At 47.8% G+C, this 17,772-nt stretch overlaps 1 protein-coding gene across 1 annotated transcript in view; it reads left to right on the top strand.

The window, feature by feature from the left end:
- LOC149357312 (STING ER exit protein) overlaps positions 1-17,772 on the top strand; it is a 37,824-nt gene that overhangs the window by 9,651 nt on the left and 10,401 nt on the right. The window contains exons 3-5 of the mRNA XM_089584527.1: positions 5,755-5,796; positions 10,076-10,211; positions 11,082-11,171. Of these exons, the coding sequence (XP_089440653.1) occupies positions 5,755-5,796; positions 10,076-10,211; positions 11,082-11,171 (268 nt within the window). The remainder of the gene's footprint in view (positions 1-5,754; positions 5,797-10,075; positions 10,212-11,081; positions 11,172-17,772) is intronic.

Below are 17,772 nucleotides of genomic sequence, written 5' to 3'. Positions count from 1 at the left end.
ATGTGATGCCGCGAACTCATGCACGTGCAGATGTGGCTAAAATTAATCGCGGCGCACGCCAGACCCGGTGTTGACTAGCCTAGTGAGGTTTTTTGCTTCAAAACTCCATAAAGGTCATAACGCGCATATATGCCCTACATTGTTGTGCATACGTCGACCCCCCACTCGCACCCCTAGCTGGTCAAAAAAAAAAAATCCATATACAGGTCGACGCAACTTCCATCCCCGCGGGATGGACGCCGAGTGCGCAGCTGAGCGCGCAAAGATACAATCACAGATCCAGCAGTCAGGAACCAATGGAGATAAACGGCGCTAAAACGTCGTCCTCGCGATAGGCCTGGCTGACTAGCGGCAAACCGAACCGCCAGCGGTTCGGCTGTTTAGGATTCCGGACACCTTGTCCTGGAAAGCAACTGCCAGCGCGAGTGGGCCGGGTTAACGGCATGCGAATATAATTTTCTTTCAGTGAAGTGCTCTGGGTTTGTTTAATACCAATAAAACTGTCCACATTATGTTATTGTTTTCTTTTTTTTTTTCTGAACTGAAATTAATAACAGCTAATGTACTGCAACTACTCTTTGTAGTAGCTGCCACATGTCTATTTTTTTTCATGTACCCTAGCAAATATCTTTAGAACAATTGCAGTCCTTTTAATTTATTCTGGCTTGTGGGATCCGTGATCAATATTTATGCGGTTTTTGGACTAGTTGGAAACAAATGGCTCTCAGTCGCATTTAAATGTCGCCAGCCTGCTGAAAAAGTGCTCTGAAATAGGTTACAAATTGCTCCAAACCTGCTCCAAAGTTGGATTTTTGCTGCTCCCAAGCTGCTCCAAAATAAGACTTTTGCTGCTCCCGTGCCTGCTCCAAAAAGCTGGAGCCTGCTTCCACCCCTGCTCAGTTAAAAAATGCTATCATGGTGGGCAGGTATGGGGTCGAGGATGTATTCAGTATCGACCGCAGAAGGAAATGGGCCATGTGGCAGCTGCACAGTGGCAGAGCTGTGGCATGTGCTAGCACAATACCTGGTGTATGGATACTACTGTAGACATGCACGGTGGCATATTTGGGGCCGCATCCTCTTCATTCCTGCCGCCTGTGCTCAACATTGCTCAATTATGGGCAGTCTGGCATGAGGCACCACATTGGTTCCTCACGTTGTGTTTCATTTGTCATGCCGTCATGAAGAGTGATGGAGACCGTGAGCACTGGTTCTTGTCCTGATTTTGTTTTGTTGACACTGGCTTCAGCACGGCCGCATAGGTTGGATGTGTGGCAGGGAACCCAGCTGTGTGCCTGATCTAGACTGTCGTGGCTTTGCTTCTGTCGCTGAAGCCTTTAGAACATTGACTGCTCTGTAACCTAGTTCGGGATAAAGCTTTAATTTACGAAAGTACCGACATTGAGAGGTGGTTTGCTGAATGGTTGAAAAAGCAAGCTTATCATGAATGTTGATTCACATAAAAAAATTAAGGATCCAAAGAATATCAGTTGATAATATCGAAATATCAGTTAGTATGAAGAAAGGTCATGCCAGAAATCGAATGTTTACTCCGTGAGGATATCCTGTACGATGTAATTTGTTGAGTCTGTATTTATTTGATCTGTATTAAAGAAGTAAATTATTCACGCCTTAAAACTGCTTGAACCAAACTAACAGGATGCAAGTGATTTAAAAAACAAGCACTGTTTCACTTTTTTTGGTTCTGATATAGAGAGCCGTTTCTTTGTCCAGTTTATTTATAATGTATCCATTGCCAGTAGCAGGGGCCACCACCAAAGGGCATGGGCAGCCAAAGATACTTGAGGGATGATTGACTGTGGCAGACAAGACCACTTAAGAGAGTGACGCGGTCCCTGCGCCACTCGTCACACTGCTGAGCCAAAAAGCGTGGTGCAGCGACTGCCAGTGCAGTGCTCTGCACAAAATCCCGTACTATCTGAGGGTTTCGGGTGGATGCTTACGAAAACTGCATGAGCACTGCAAGGAAACGCATGCCTCCAATGCAGTTTTGGTGCAATGGTGCCAGCAGACGTTGCAGTTCTGGCTTCTGGCCCTTGAATGATCTGTTTACTTTTCCAGCTGGTAGTACATAACGTGAACCTGCGCGCAGTTTTAAGTTGTAGGTTGTAACATCTGGTGTTTGTCCGCTGCTGGTCTCTGATCTGTAATCGAGCAAGTCTTCAGGCCTCTAATGCGCGTTTAAGGTAGGCGGTGACGTTGACATTATCTTCTTCAGTAACGTTGGGCAGCTTGGCGTCCAGCGTGGCCGTGGCCTCCCTGCCATGGACGAGCCTAAAAGGCTTCATCTGGGTGGTCTCCTGCACTATGGTGTTGTAGGCGAAGACTATGTAAGGCAGGATGACATCCCAAGCCTTGTATTCGGCATCGACATACATGGCGAGCATGTCAGCGATGGTTTTGTTCAGGCGCTCAGTCAGTCCGTTGGTCTGCGGATGCCATGCAGTTGTTCTCCGGTGGCTGGTTTGGCTGTAATGGAGGATGGCTTGTGTCAGTTTCGCTGTGAACGCTGTTTCTCTGTCCGTGATGAGCACATCGGGTGCGCCGTGTCGCAGAAGAATGCACTCCACGAAAAACTTGGTGACTTCTGCTGCTGTTTCATTTGGTGGGGCTTTTGCCTTGGCGTAGCGGGTCAGGTAGTCGGTCGCTATGACGATTCACTTATTTCCAGACGTTGATTTCGGGAAAGGGCCAAGCAAGTCCATGTTTATCTGGTCTGGTCGGAGGGGTCTTTTGTCGCAGGTTTTCATACAATGTGCGACATCGGCAGACAGTCGGGGCCAGTAATACTTGTCTTGAATGCGGCAGAGGGTGCGAGAAAACCCAAGATGTCCAGCTGTTGGCTTGTCATGTGAAGCCTGAAGAACTTCTTCACGCAGACTTGCAGGTACAACAAGGATGTAGGCTGTTTTGTTCGCTGCAAAGTTCTTCACGAGGACGTCATTCTGTACACAGAGTGAGATCAATCCTCGCTTGAATGAGGCAGGGGGTGAAGAAACCTTGTCTTCCAAGTACTTGATGAAGCATTTTAGGTCGGGTTCCGAGCGTTGCTGTTGTGCAAAAGAGCTGGAGCTGATGTGTCCCAGGCAGTCGGTGTCAGAGTGCTTGCTTTCAAACTTGTAAACAACGGTGACACCAAACTCCCGGAGGCACAGGCTCCACCAAGCAAGGTGGCCGGAGGGGTCCTTCAAACTGACAATCCAGCACAGTGCGTGGTGATTGATAACCACCTTGAACGGTCGTCCATACAGGTAGGGGCGGAATTTCGACATAGCCCAGATAATGGCAAGGCACTCCTTCTCAGTTGTCGAATAGTTGGCCTCAGCCTTGGGCAGGGAACGGCTAGCATATGCGATTACTTTCTCCAGTCCGTCGGTTTTCTGAACAAGGATGGTGCCTAGGCCCACGCTGCTTGCATCGTTATGAACTTCAGTCTCAGCATTTTCATCAAAGTGCATGAGAATCGGTGGGGACTGTAAACGATGCTGAAGTTTCTTGAAGGCTTCCACTTGCGGCGCTTCCCATTTCAGTGGTACGTCTGTCTTTGTCAGTTGAGGCTGGTTGAAATATGGTAACAGGCAATGCAGCTGTTCCCGTACAATTTCACGAATGACATCCCGCAGGTTGCCTCTGAATGCTGTGCCATCCCAGAGGGTTCTTGAGGCTACTTGGAACTTTCAAGAGAAATGGCAGGCCCGTGCTTCCAAAATTTTCTCAATGGCGGCTGCTTCGCTGGTGAATTGAGCAATGGTCTTCGGTGGACTGCGAGTCAGACCAACGAAAAGTGCCTCTTTAGCACCACGCATCAAAAGCTCCACCTTCTTCTCCTCCATGTCAGGATCGACACGTCGAAAAAGGCGTTTCATGTCTTTTACGTATGCGGTCATTGTCTTGTTCTAGTGCTGGATGCGTGACTGTAGAAGCAGCTGAGCTCTTTCTTTTCTGTTGATGCTTGTAAATGCGTTCAGGAATTCCCGCTTGAATGATTCCCACGTCGCCAGAGAAGCTTCGTGGTTTTCGAACCGAATTCTGGTGGGTCCTTCCAGGGCGAAGAAAACGTGGCTCACTTTAGTCCGGCCATCCGAGCTGTAGAAGACGGTGACACGGTCAAACTTATCCAGCTATTCTTCAGGATCCTCGCTCGGTGAACTGTTGAACGTGGGTGGCTGTCGGGGCTGGTGCAAAGTAATGGGGTGTGGTGTCGTAGCCATGGCTGACGGTCGGCGTGGAGGAGTCCTTCTTTGCTCACGTGCAGTCCAAAAGTTGTCTGTATTCAGGTGAACGCCTCTGGAGACGATGGCTGCTTTGCACTTAGTCTTCATTTGGCTGGGCTTCTGCGGCTTTCTCGTGATCTGTTTCTTCGAGACGGTTCAAGCTGCTTTGGTGGCTCCCAGGGAGTGAAGGCGACAGGGACATCCGTTAGCACCTCCACCAGGTGTCGCGTTGTGGTGACTGTAGTCCGGAGAGCAGGAAGACATTAAAATGGCTTCCAAACAAAACTCTTTATTTGAGCTGGCTTGCGCCTGCAAAGAAATGCATCACTCGGCGGCAGTGTAGTAACAAATGTGCTCGGTGGTCGTCGAACAGAGCGCCCGCCGTTCTTGGCCGTGCTCAATCTGAAGCTGATAGCAACTTTCGAGATAACATTCTAGAACAACGTAGAATTGGCTCCGCTTGGATGCGATCAATCGAGATAAATCTGGTTGCGTCTTGCTTCACAAACAAAGCGATAAAGTGGCATGCCGGCAGCTTTGAAGAATGAACAAACAAACACTACAAAGATTCATGGCAGTATGATAGTGCTGGCACATACGCCAGCAAACTCACCGCAATGCGTCATTTCCAGTGCTTTGCCTTTCGGCAGAATCATTCTGGTAACAGGCAAAGTACTTGGCAGTATGCCATATGTTTGTTAGTGTTTCCATACTGAATTGTTTGTTGTATCATTTGCTTCTCCATTTGTGCTATATTAGGTAATTTGTCTAGGCTGTTTATTTGCCTGAATGTCTTGTTTCTTTTTTCATGTAAAATGGTATGGTTCTTTCGTGACGTCCACAAAAAAGTCATCATTGGAGTGCTTACACAGAGTAGATAGGTTCAGCTCTACTTAGCAAGAATATTGCAGGAAGGTGTTTTCTGTATGTATTTACAAATGGTTTTTGTTACGTAATAGGAAATTTTTAGTGCTGTAGTGCACAATCTGCACAAGGAAAGAAAGGTTTCATGCAAGCAACATTTTGCAAGTTTTTCATGCATTATATTTTCTAAATTGCTTGGGTCTCGTGTGGAAACCCTTTCTATGCAGCTACTTTGAGCCTAATAATGAATCTGGCTGCATGAAGAAACATGGCTGTCTCCAGTTGTCAACATTTTTTTTCTGTTCTTTTTGCATTGAGGTTGTCACTCCATAAGTGCATTCTGGGCAGCACTGAAGGTCGTGCATGCCGTTGGTTTGGTAGGCCCATGCTGTCTGTGCAGGGTCTGGGCACAGCTCCTCACAGTGGCATTTTTGCAAGGGTTGTATGCTCACTTGAGGCTGCTTTGAGGGCTTGTCTGCGGGCATCCGAGGGGAGTCCGGGAAAGCCACCAAGCAAGTTTGCCAGTGTTGGATGTGGTAGACGTATTGGGAAATGGCTCTTTTGCCAGTGTTTGTCTTGAAGTGGTGTGTGCGCTACTGTTTTGGGAGAGTTTGTGTCTGCCGTGCTAATACCCATGTCCTTACTGTCCATGCAGGTCAGAAGGAATCGAGAGGCAACACCGAAAGAAATGCCGAAAGTAAGAATTTACCAGGGCACTGGTTACAAGGCGATGTTTACCTTTCTTCTGTGTTAACCGTGATATCTTTCTGTACCATTGTTACTCCCAGTTTCGTTTTTTCTTAAACATATTCTCTCTGATAACCTCTGCATGCTCTTCCTGTGCTTCTGTCCTTTTTTCTTGCCGCTTCTATTTTGTAGTTCATCAACTTCGTTCAATAGATGAAATGTTTTTTCTGAGCTTTGTTACTGTTATTTTTTAACATGTTAGAAATTGTGACCTGGGAAGGGGTAGGAAATGTATACATATCATTGACCAGCCAGTCCAGACGTCAGCGTTACTTCCTCCCTTAGTGGCTGGAGGAAAGCCAACTGAAGCGTTGTATCATTGTCATGGCCATGGCATCCAGTGGTATTTGATGCCTTTTACAGTTTGGCCGTCGCCGCAGCCTCTCGCGCTGTGTGTGTTGCAAGAATTATTCCTGTTTAAACGAGTTCTTCCCCAGTCTCCAGGTGCACTGAAATGGTCGAAACCGAAACTAACTGTAGTCTCCTATCCCTGACCTGGGTTTCCAGACTGGTACAGCAGAATCTCGATGATACGAATGCAGTTTATACGAATTTCATGATGGTACGAATTCCTGAAATTTCCCGGCCAGAGTTCATTGTGTGCAGTGCGCAGAATTTCCGATATTCCTAATGCACGAGACGTGACCGCACCCTTGGTATCACCGCTAGTTGCGGGGTACTCATTGCAGACAGTGAGCGGTTGCGTGCGGCCCACACATTGCTGACTTAGCTATCGTTAGTCGTGCTGTACACACTAGTGCACTGCACGGGCTCGGGCCGGCCCAAAAGCCCGGGCCCGGCCCGGCGGGCCGGCCCGCGGGCCGGGCCGGGACATGATCTGTTTTGCCGGGCCTGGGCCGGGCCCGGGCCTGAAGTTGCGGGCCTGGGCCGGGCTCGGGCTTAAAGCTGCGGACCCGAGCCTGGCGTTGCTCGACACAACTGCGGCATTAGAGCAGCGACACGGATGAGCTATGGGTTATGGTACACGCTGAGAAAAAAACTAAGCTTTATGCATTGACTTATTTATTTCCTTATTTCCACGCCGCGGAAGTCAAGGCGCTTGATTACTGAGCCGGGGAACCAGAGTTTCCTCCTAGCCTCGGCGGCCGCATTTCTATTTAGGAAGCAAGCATGACAGCCATGTACTATCATTGCTCGTTGAAGAAACCCAGGTGGTCGAAATGATCCAGAGCCTTCAGTGCCTCATGCGACAAAATTCACAAAGTAAAGCGCGTTTGCTTTTCTTTTTGATCAGCTGACCGGAACGTCTCGTAAATGAAATAGCCACAAAAGCTCGCGAGAGTTTGTAAATATCATCTCATAACCACATCTATCCCTCCTCACTTCTTCAGCCTGGTTGGCATGACAAGTGTTTTGCCCTGTAAGTTATCACGTGGTTTGCACGTTATCTTAATTCTGCTCCACCAGCAAGAGTAAAATTTAACCGGTCCTAATTGGCCATTGATCGTTCGTCATCCCAAAACATACCTATACACTATTAGAAATGCATTCTGGAAGCCTTTTTATTTGGCTCTCGGAACTACCGAGTTTATCTTTGCGCACCTACACGAGATCACTGTCCTAAAGAAGGGCCTGGAGAGCACTACTCTTAATCACTTCCTTCTGGTTAAAAAGAACAAACTTTCTGCAAGCCAAACTCTCGTTTCAGGACCTTTTTCGGCCAGTTTCTTATCTGTCTAGTAGCAGTCTACTTGCTTAGAGTGAGCAGTATACCTCAAGCGTTACTGTGAAACGGGCCGGGTTGGGCCGGGCCCGGGCTGGGCTTCACTCCGGGATTCACGGGCCGGGCCGGGCTAGCTAGAGCGATAATTTAGCGGGCCTGGGCCGGGCCCGGGCTTGAAGCCGCGGGCCTGGGCTGGGCTCGGGCTTCAGGTCTCGGGCCGGGCTTGGGCCTCAGATTGAGGCCTGTGCAGTGCTCTAGTACACACAGGAAGCAATGAGCGGCGGTGCGCATTGCGAGTAGTGAGCTATGTCTGCGCAGCTGTTATTGAACCCTGTAAGCTGCAAACAGATCTGTGTGGATGCATTTCTTATACTTCTGCATACAGATTTCATTCGTTTTGGATTATATGGTATTTCGGATGGTACGAGTTTTTTTTTTTTGCAACCCTGTAATCCGTATTATAGAGATTCTACTGTAATTCGTTGAGTCATGATGACAAGTGTATCGCTTTTTACATATCTACGTACATGCTTTAATTGACTGTTGTTGGGACCTGCTGCCCGTCATTTCTGAAAATGCCAGTCAGTGTTGATCAAATCATGCTTGTCTCTGGTTTGCCTTTCATTGTTGGTGTAAAGGGACATTGCATGGTCATTTCTTGCAGAGCATTACTGGATGTCTGTGTGGCATTTCAACAACATAATGGGTTGTCGTGTACTATCATAGATGCATCTCTTTGTTGTGTGTTTGGTTTGCGACAAAAAAAAGGAGAATTTCACAAACCATCCCTTGAGCACATTTTTTGTATTTTGATTTTGCTGGTGTGAGTTGTTACTCAGCAAGGTGGTACACCATATAAAATGCACAACATGTGCATGTGCATAATGGCACATGGTGACATTATCTGTCTTGTGGGAAGTGACACAAAGGGCAAGCAGAAAATGGCACCAACAGTCACACGCACCACACAGAGTCACTGAAAGAAGCACTGAGCACTCACTTAGTGATGCACTGCAAGAAATGCATGGCCAGAGCAAAGTTTGCGATGTGGCAGTTGTCAGAAATAAACAGTGACAGGATGGCTTTTGGAGAAACTGCTGTTCATCACTTAGGAATTTCGAAAACTTGAGTGCCTTAAAGGTGCACTGAAGAGGAATCTGAACTCGTCTTTTTGCCGTGGGAACTCAATCTACACGTTCCGAGCATTCTTAGAAACTTCGATTTATTGCCCTGTGTGGCCGATTTCCCTAATTAAATCGAATTAACGTCCGGCTCCCGCCTTTTTTTTTTTAATTCTGCCTCGTACGATGGGCGGAGTCGACCGACGCGGGGAGTGCCTTTCAGCCAGCTCCGTGGAGGCTTTGCTTTCGCTTCATTTTGTTTTTAGGTTTCCGTGAATAAATAGTTTCATTTGCAGATAATATAGCCGCAAAATAAGCCCGCGGAAATAAAAATACGCGCGGACTATTTGCTTCTACGGACTACTACGTATTACTCCGCCGATGGCAGAGCGGCAAGCCTCCACGGGACTGGCTGAAAGGCACTCCACGCGTTGGTCGACTCCGCCCACCGTACGAGGCAGAATTCAAAAAATAAAGGCGGGAGCCGGACGTTAATGCGATTTAATTAGGGAAATCGGCCACACCGGGCAATAAGTCGCAGTTTCTAAGAATGCTAGGAACGTGTAGATCGAGTTCCCGCGGCAAAAAGACGAGTTCAGATTCCTCTTCAGTGCACCTTTAACTGTAAAAGTGTAATGCGAATTGCGTGTAAATCGCAGATTATTGGAAATTTCTAATCTTGGCGCTGTATGATTTTGCATGGTCCTTTTCGGAGGGCCCCACTAATTGGCAGTTCCCAAGACTAGAGGATGGGAGAGCTGAAACAATGGCTGCACACTTGAAGCATTGGAACATCTGGGCATCAATGCACCATCGACTTAAGGGGACATGGAGGACAAATTCGAAGTTGGCCTGTGTTGATAGAATACCACATTCTAATCGTAAAGAGGTTACCCTCATTGAAAACAGTGCTTTTGTAAGCTAGAAAAATGAAATACTGGTGCCGGCATCGCCAGCCATTTTTTCAAGCAACTTGCAAAGATGTCAAAGCAGTTCTATTTGGGCTCGGATTTGTACAGCTAGGCCACGCCGCCATTCACTTCCTAAGGATGATCACGGAATCCTTTTGGTCTTGATGTCATGAGTTTGAATTTAGTGATGGGAGGGGGGGGGGAGAATGTTTCATTTCTAAATGCAATTTTTAGCAATAAATGCGTGTTTTGCTGCTGGATGTACATCTTCGTAGACAGAAAGAGCCCCAGAATTGATTTTTTTTACTCACAGCAAAAATTGGGTGGTGTTCTCCTCAGTGTCCCTCTTTAAAGCTCACTGTGCCTACTACGAGTCCATGGCAACTTCAGATGATGCAAGTCCCAGCCAGGGGCTGCACCAGCCAGCCTCTTAGAGGCTTCAAGTTGAAGCCCCGTGTTTCTTTGCCCTCTGCAGCAGTCTCTGTGTGGCAGCAGCTCATGTGTGGTGTGCAGGTGCGACCTGCTGCTCTTCTACCAGCATGACCCGTCGAGCAACATCACGTTTGTGGTCAAGGGCGCTGTGTACCGGGCAGGAGAGGGTCCCCTCAAGGCTGGTGTGCTGCTCCAGGCAGCTGTGGAACCCAAAAAGGTACCTTTCCTGCTTGGGAGCAGAGTCGTGTGGTTGGCACATTGAGCTTGGGACCTGTTGCTTCTTGTGCTGCTCTAGCAGGCTGTGCCAGCTCAGTCAAGTCGTGCTTACCAGCATCGGATGCGGTGCTCTTGCTTGTTCGTATTCTTTCCGTGCTGAGCATTGGCTCATTTTCTTATTTGCTCCACATTCACAAAAAGAAAAGAATGGAATTAGCAGGCAGCCTATGATTGTTGAGACCCAGAACACAGTGCATCACAGTGACCAGACTCACCAGTTCACTCCATAACAATTATTTGATAGTTGGAAAGGGTCCTGAATTGCTCTGGTTGTGTTGAGAATTGACAGGTGACAAGGGCTGCCATTACAAAGTGAGTTGAGTTTTGCATCATTCGAAAGCCGCTTGGAATCTTTAGGGGCTTTGGCTTGGGTTTGGAGAAGAACCTGATCTGCTGTTATATATGTTTCTAATGTGAGCTAGAGTTTTATTTCATCCTTTATGTCATTTAGATCACTCCTACCATGCAAGGCTTGGTATATGTTAGTTCCCATTCAGGAGCATGTGTCACTCAGCACCACCACACCTTGAAGACACGCAGTCTGAATGAGAAGGGAACACAAAAGCCAGGGCATGCTGCAACCAGTGTGGGAAGAGCTGCTTGTGGGCTCTGACAGTGTTGGGCTTGGCATTTGAAGCTTGGCTGTGTGAGCCTGAAGCCCTGCTGTCTTCTCTGTGTGTCGGCAGTCCTGTGCACAAGCACCACTTCCTTTCTGTTTTTTTTCACTCCACATTTTTACACAGTGTTGTTCTCTCCTGGAACACATTCTGTGCATTCGGGCTCACGCGGGTGCGTTACTTTTTTTTTCCAGATCATGGTGACCAAACACACCAAGAACATGGGCAAGTTCAGCTCGGTCACTGTCTCAACCATTGATGAGGAAGAGGAGGAAATAGAAGCGGTAGGTGTTTCCACCTTGTCTTTTTGCAGCAGTGGCTCAATTTCCAAGTACATTTGCTCCGGCTGACTGCTGCACTTTACATTCAAAGGTCACGTGTAAACAAAAGCCCCTGGTGAAGATGGAGTACTAATACAGTCCCGACAGTATTATTACGAAGCATGCTTTAGTGATTTAACTCCTCTCATACTTTAACTAGCAAACGTTAGAAATTGCTGTGTACATATGTAGGGCCCTTCATTTTCAGACTTTATTTAGTCCAGAATTCAGGAAGGGCCGCCGCGGTGGCTCAACGGTTATGGTGCTCGGCTGCTGACCCAAAAGACGCGGGTTCGATCCCGGCCGTGGCGGCTGGAATTTCTTTGGAGGAGAAATTCTAGAGGCCCGTGTACTGTGCGATGTCAGTGCACGTTAAAGAACCCCAGGTGGTCTAAATTTCCGGAGCCCTCCACTACGGCGTCTCTCATAGCCTTAGTCGCTTTGGGACGTTAAACCCCATAAACCAAACCAAACCAGAATTCAGGAAGTAAAAATCAGGCAATATTTTTTGGGCTCAAATTTGGGTGCAAATTGGGCTATTCGACTAAGTATTCCATACTTCACGCTTTATTGAGCCATATTTTGTTGCAGGAGACAGTTTAGTAAAAGCACTCGTTTTTGTGCAAGACATAAAATACTCTATTTTTGGCACTTTTTTCTGCAAACAATGTGGAAGTGGATGTTGCGCTAAACTTGTTCAACATACCAGATTTTTTTTTTTTAATTTATTACAGTTATTTCGCCTCGAACATTATCATCTCTTGCCCAGTACTTCCGTGTCCACGCAAGACCTGCCTGCCTTTGTTTACACTCTGCAAAAACATTCATTCAACGTCACAGCAGTTATTTTAATGCAGAACAGCCTTGGAGCAGGATGTAGCGTGGGTAGCACTTGTTACAATAGTACCAATGAAACATTTGGTCAGTACCTGTGTTTTGGCTTCTCGCTTCCAGAACATATTGCTTGAACCTGATCTCAAATTCAGCACCATCACAAATGAAAAGCATTAAAGAAGTTTAAAATGATCAATCAACAGAAGCCATCTTCTGTTTAAGCATGATACAGGCTTTGATTGGTATGCGGGGTCCTCAGCTTTGTACACAGCAAAACTACGCTCCCTAGAAGGACTACTTTCAGGTAAAAAGTGAGTTTAACCCAGAAGCAAAGGGCCCTGTACATAAGTTAGCACATGTCGCTGGCGCCCTTACGTGTGAGCCCAATAAACCATTGTCTTTTCTACGGAATACTTCAGAAAACTTTAAATGCCAAAGCGTGCTGCGTAATATTTTGGCCACACCCGTACATCATTGTGCTGACACTGATACCATCCCTGCTCACATTTGTGTTAATTTTTGGTGGTGTGTTTTCAGTTTAGGTGGGCTTCTAGTTCAGTCCACCAAATGCTCATAGTATTTGTGGCTCGGGTGCCGTTCATAATATCATGATGAGCGAACAGTGCTGTGGCACAAAATTTCAGGAGGAACGTCTGCCTCCATCTTCTCTTTCTGACAACTGTTTTCTTGTTCGCGTATCTGGGACGCCATTCAACCAGCTTGCTCATCAGGGGCTTTCATGCTTGGGAAGAGCACTCTGAGGGCCCTTTTAAACCATTATTCTCTCACCCGTGGTTGTATGCAACAAAGTAGACTAAACCTGTCTTAGTAGTTTAGTGGCTGGGGTGTTTGGCTACCGAGCCCAGCATTACGGGATCAAATCCCAGCCGTGCCATCTGCATTTCGGTGGAGGTGAAATGTAGAAATGCCTGTGTGCTGTGCAATGCTACTGCAAATAACAAGCCCCTGGTGGTTGAAATTAATCTGAAGCTGTTCACTAAGGTGTCCCTCATAGCCTATGTACTATCGCGCTCAATATGACTTGCAACCCGCGAGCATGTGGCCGCAGCGTTTTCGGAAGCATAGTGGTGCCGACAAGCGGCGCGCCTGAAAGCTAAGTGGAAAGGATTCTGCTGTTCCAGCAGCCAGGCGCATCCCCCGCGTCGTCTGCTCATCGAAATCTGAGCTCGCAAACGTTCGCTTTCCGGAACTCAAGCCATATTTGCAACAGCAATGTGCCCTGCTCCTCCAACACCGGCTCAAATCGCGAAAATCACTCCAGTCATACTGTGACTGAAGCGCGATTTGGGCTGCGGTTTTATCGGGCACGACAGGTGAAAGCAAAAGGAATGAAACAAAACCAACTGTAACGTGCGTCTTGCAATCGTCACGCAAGCGCCGGCGATGCGATAACGCCATGGTACTGCCAAGACCAGGCGGCATAGGGGAGAAGACTGAGTGGTGGAACAGCAAAACTCTTTCCCTTTCGTTTTCAAGCCCGTCGCTTGTCGTCTCCACCATGCTTCCGGGGAGCGCTTCAGCCACGCTGCTTGAGGTTGCAAGTCATATTGAGCGCGATAGTACAGCTTCAGAACCTCACAAGCCAAGCCTAGCCAAGCCATGCTTCTTGGAGGAGGCCTCTGTGCCGGAATTGTCCACCTGTATATAACAAAAACTGTTACTTGGGCGCTTTGAAAGTGCCAGAAAATATTTTTAAAAATCCTGTGTGCCACACCTTCAGGCAACCATTCACTTGTGGGCTTTACTGTGAGAATAGCTCCTTTTGTCATAGAGCATATCAGTCTAATGTGTCTAATGTGTCAAATCAGTCGAACGTGTTTACTGCCCTGCTCTATTATGAGAGCAGAATGGCCCTAACTATACACTGCATGCAAGGCCAATTGAAATTTACCATCACTGTTGCCAGGCTGAGGTGCTTGCATGCATAAACCTGTTCAGCTGTACTCTTGGCTTTCCTTCTGTATTCTTGCTTTCCCTGTTCCAGTCTCTTTTCTTACACAGTGAAACACGCTGAAACCAGTCAATGCTATTAAGGTGGAAGCCTTTAATGCCTCATCGTTGTAAGCAGGAGTTGTCGACAGAAACGTCGCGTCTTTCAATTGGTCGAAATGATCGTGACGTCCCGGTGCGCGAATTTCAAACGGGGCCTATTGTACTTTGGCTGGTAACCGTGCAACCAATTAAAGGGATCGTATAGTGATGCTCCAAGTAAGTGGGAATGAGTTTAGTTAATTGCTCAATCGCCCAATTAGCCTAATTAACCTTTCTACTCAGGCCAGATAAATAAATAAAACCGAGTAGGAAATTGTCCGAGTCCGCGAATCAAACCCCGGTCTCCGGAGTGCCAGACGAGCATGCTAACCACTCCACCATGCTAGCTTGATGGTTTGGAATGAACAAAGGCGCGTCTAGTGAATACGGTGTCTTCGTTCACTCCCATCCTCCTCCCTTCCCGTTACGGCGAGGTTCAGGTGTCCACCGAGGTATGCGAGACAGACACATTTCCTTTCCTCAAAAACCAATTTACCGACGAGCAAGGCGTAGAGCCGAATGGGCGATGGCGCTCTATGGACTCCCTGGCAGCGTTGCAAGATGCTGTCGTGTTTCACTCTTAGAGGCGAAGCTTAACATCTCAACAACACATCAGTGACACAAGCAGCAAAACCGCACTTAAGGCTTTCGCCTCACCGCACTTTAGGTCAACAAAGTGCCCCCCTGAATTTTTTGTATGATGTCAGGTCACATCACAGAACCTTTGGTGGCGAAAATTAATCCGAACCCCTCTACTGCAGAGTCTCGCACAGATCACATGCAGCTTCGGGGGCATTAAACTCCACTTGTCTCAAACAAACCTATTGGCCACTTGTAACTGTGAGATGGTAGTCAGTGGTGCATAGTAGAAGTTTGTGCTAACCACTGTCCACAAGTTGGATGGTTTGTTTTAGGCAGAGGTTTTTAAATTGCATCTATGCGAAAGTGAACAGTGGCCTCCAGGTTCAGCTCATTTAAGAATACAGCTCTACAGGGCTTGTCTCAAAGGGGGTCCATTATGTGTTGGTATTGGTGCGTCCTCCTGCTGGAGTGAATCTGTAAATGCTTAAATACGAAGTTGAATGGTTAAACTGTGAAAGGACGTGGTGAAGGTATAGTAGAGTCTAGATGATACGAACCCTATGGGGTTGCAAAAAATGTTTCCATCATTCGAAAATGAACGTTGCATGCAGAAGCATGGGAAATGCATTAACATAGATCTGTTTGCGGCTGACGGGCTTTATATTTTAAAACTGCATGCCACCACTCACTAAGCGTACTGCAAACCCTGTGACTAGCAATTGCGGCATCAGCGGGTGGTGTGTGGGCCACTTTCCACGGCTTATGATGCGTACTGCGTGACTGGCAACCATGGCATTTGTGGTGTGAGGGGAGCACTTGGTGCTCACAGGTGCGCTTGCACTCATTCATACCATCTGTTGTGTCACGGTAGGTTGTTTGAACCATCCCAAGTTCTGGCCATTGTTACACACCACACTTTATCCAGGAAAGTTTGCGAATCGAAATCACACTGAAATTCTAATCAGCCGTGATCATAACATCGAGATTTGACTGTAGTATAAAAAGGGACTTTAAAAAAAAGTACAGTTGAACCTCGCTACAACGAAACTGACGGGGCGCGCGAAAAATTTCGTTAAAGCGAAATTTCGTTGAGGCGAAAACAGCCCAAAAACACTGTCAGGTTGGACCACATACAGTAAAAGCTCGTTAATTCGACACTGACGGGACCGCGAAAAATTGTCGAATTATCCGAATGTCGAATTATCGAATGAACAACAAAAAACAATGTTTGCCGCAACAGGACGTATACCTTTAGTTGGCAAGGAAATCTGTAATCACCGTCCGCTTTTTCGAGCGAATTTGAGCGACTACGATAGCTCTAACAGCTGCCAGGTGCTCCGCGGCACACGCGCCGTCAGGGATTTGTTCACAGAAGTCCTCCCGCACGGACATGGCTTCTGCGGCTTCTTTCACCGTGCACTTCGGCATTTGGTGCAACTGCTCACAATCGTAAATCGTCGTCGTTGTCAGCGCCTGTCACTTCAATTATTTCATCCTCGGTCAGCTGACAGGACACGAAGGCGAGGCGGCGAGCAGGCCCTGCGCGCTACCCACCGGAAAGCAGCGCGGGGAGGAGGTGAAGGGAGCGCCGCTCCCCGCTTATCTGTTTTTTCAACCAGCACAGCGTGGCGTTGTTGCTGGGACGCGTCTTATCTTTCCTCTGATCTTTTAACTCTCCTCTTATCTGCACGGGGACTGTGGACGGGTGTCTTATCTTTTCTCTATCTTTTTCTCTGATCTTTTAGCTCTCCTCTATCTGCACATGGCAGCGGTGGTGGCTGAGCCAGTAGGCAATCCCTTGCGATTTCCTTTCACCCTTCTCTCAGTGCAACAAAACAGCAACAAGTAGCGCTGTAAACACGCTGACAAAGCGCGCATTTACCAAAAAAGGCGCCGTAAATAACCGTGATAGCGACTGCTGCGACACAACAAAGCACAAAAAAAAAAAAAGACGCCAGCCGCTTCGGCCGCCGCTAACTCGCTTCCTCGGATGGATGGACAGATGGATGGATGATATGACCATAGGGATGGCCTATCAGCCGTACAGTAGCGCCGCTCATGGCAGTGTTTTTTTCTTTTTGCTCTCGGCACACCGGCTTGGTGGGCTGCGGAGTGAAGTCGAATTAACCGACGCACGGCAGAATTTGTTCGAATTAACGAGAGTTTCGCCCCATAGACTCCTATGTATAATTGTAGGGACCTCGCGCGCGCGTCGAATTATCCGATTTGCCGAATTAACGGGGGTCGAATTAACGAGCTTTCACTGTAGTCCCAAAACATCATTTATTTCCAAAGAAGTCGGTCAGCTTCTTCTGCTTCTTTTTTTTTTTGCCACGAGTGCAGTGGCGCGGCTTTCGCACTCGGTGAACAGTTGCATCGCGACGTCGTCATCGTGAGCACCGAAAAATCTGCGGATCACATCAAAAGCATCCATCACTTTTATTGCAGGTGGTGGCGCTAAGTCCTCCGCGTCGCTGTCATCATCCGATGATGCGTCGTTGTGGCGAACGCCCTCAATTATAGCTTCGTCACTCAGCTCCTCGTGAGCTAGCACTTCACTGTCAACAGCGATGTAGTCGCCGATGTGAACATCGGCCGGCACATCTCCGGAGTCCTGAAGGGCTGCCCATGCCGCATTGGCCTCTGTGGAGGGTGGAGCAATTGTACTGCAACCTTCCTCGTCCGACGTGGAGTTCGCTGCCAGTTGAGCATCGGAGTGAAAGCCGGCGTGCACAAAACAGTTGTAGATGATACTGCGACTGGTTGCCGTCCACGCTGCTGAGACCATCTGTACAGCCATGTACAAATCCACTTTGATTGCCCGACCGGTGTCGATGTTTAACACCAGCCGCTGAATCAGTCGCTGTCGATAAGCGCTTTTAACGCTATTGATAATACCTTGATCCAGCGGCTGGATTAAAGCCGTGCAATTCGGCGGGAAGAATCTTACTTCCACGCTTTGAAGCTGAACGTCTTCAACGTTATGCGCTGAGCAATTGTCGATAAGCAAACAAACCTTACGTTTCTTTGCCGTCATGTCACGGTCGAAAGCGGTTAGCCACTCTTTGAAAACGGCCCGTGTCATCCAAGACTTCTT

Source organism: Amblyomma mixtum, chromosome 3, assembly GCF_055824585.1.
Source record: "Amblyomma mixtum isolate Tamu chromosome 3, ASM5582458v1, whole genome shotgun sequence".
Taxonomy (NCBI): Eukaryota; Metazoa; Arthropoda; class Arachnida; order Ixodida; family Ixodidae; genus Amblyomma; species Amblyomma mixtum.
Note: the sequence above shows the minus strand (reverse complement) of the source record. Positions and strands in the feature narration are given on the sequence as shown.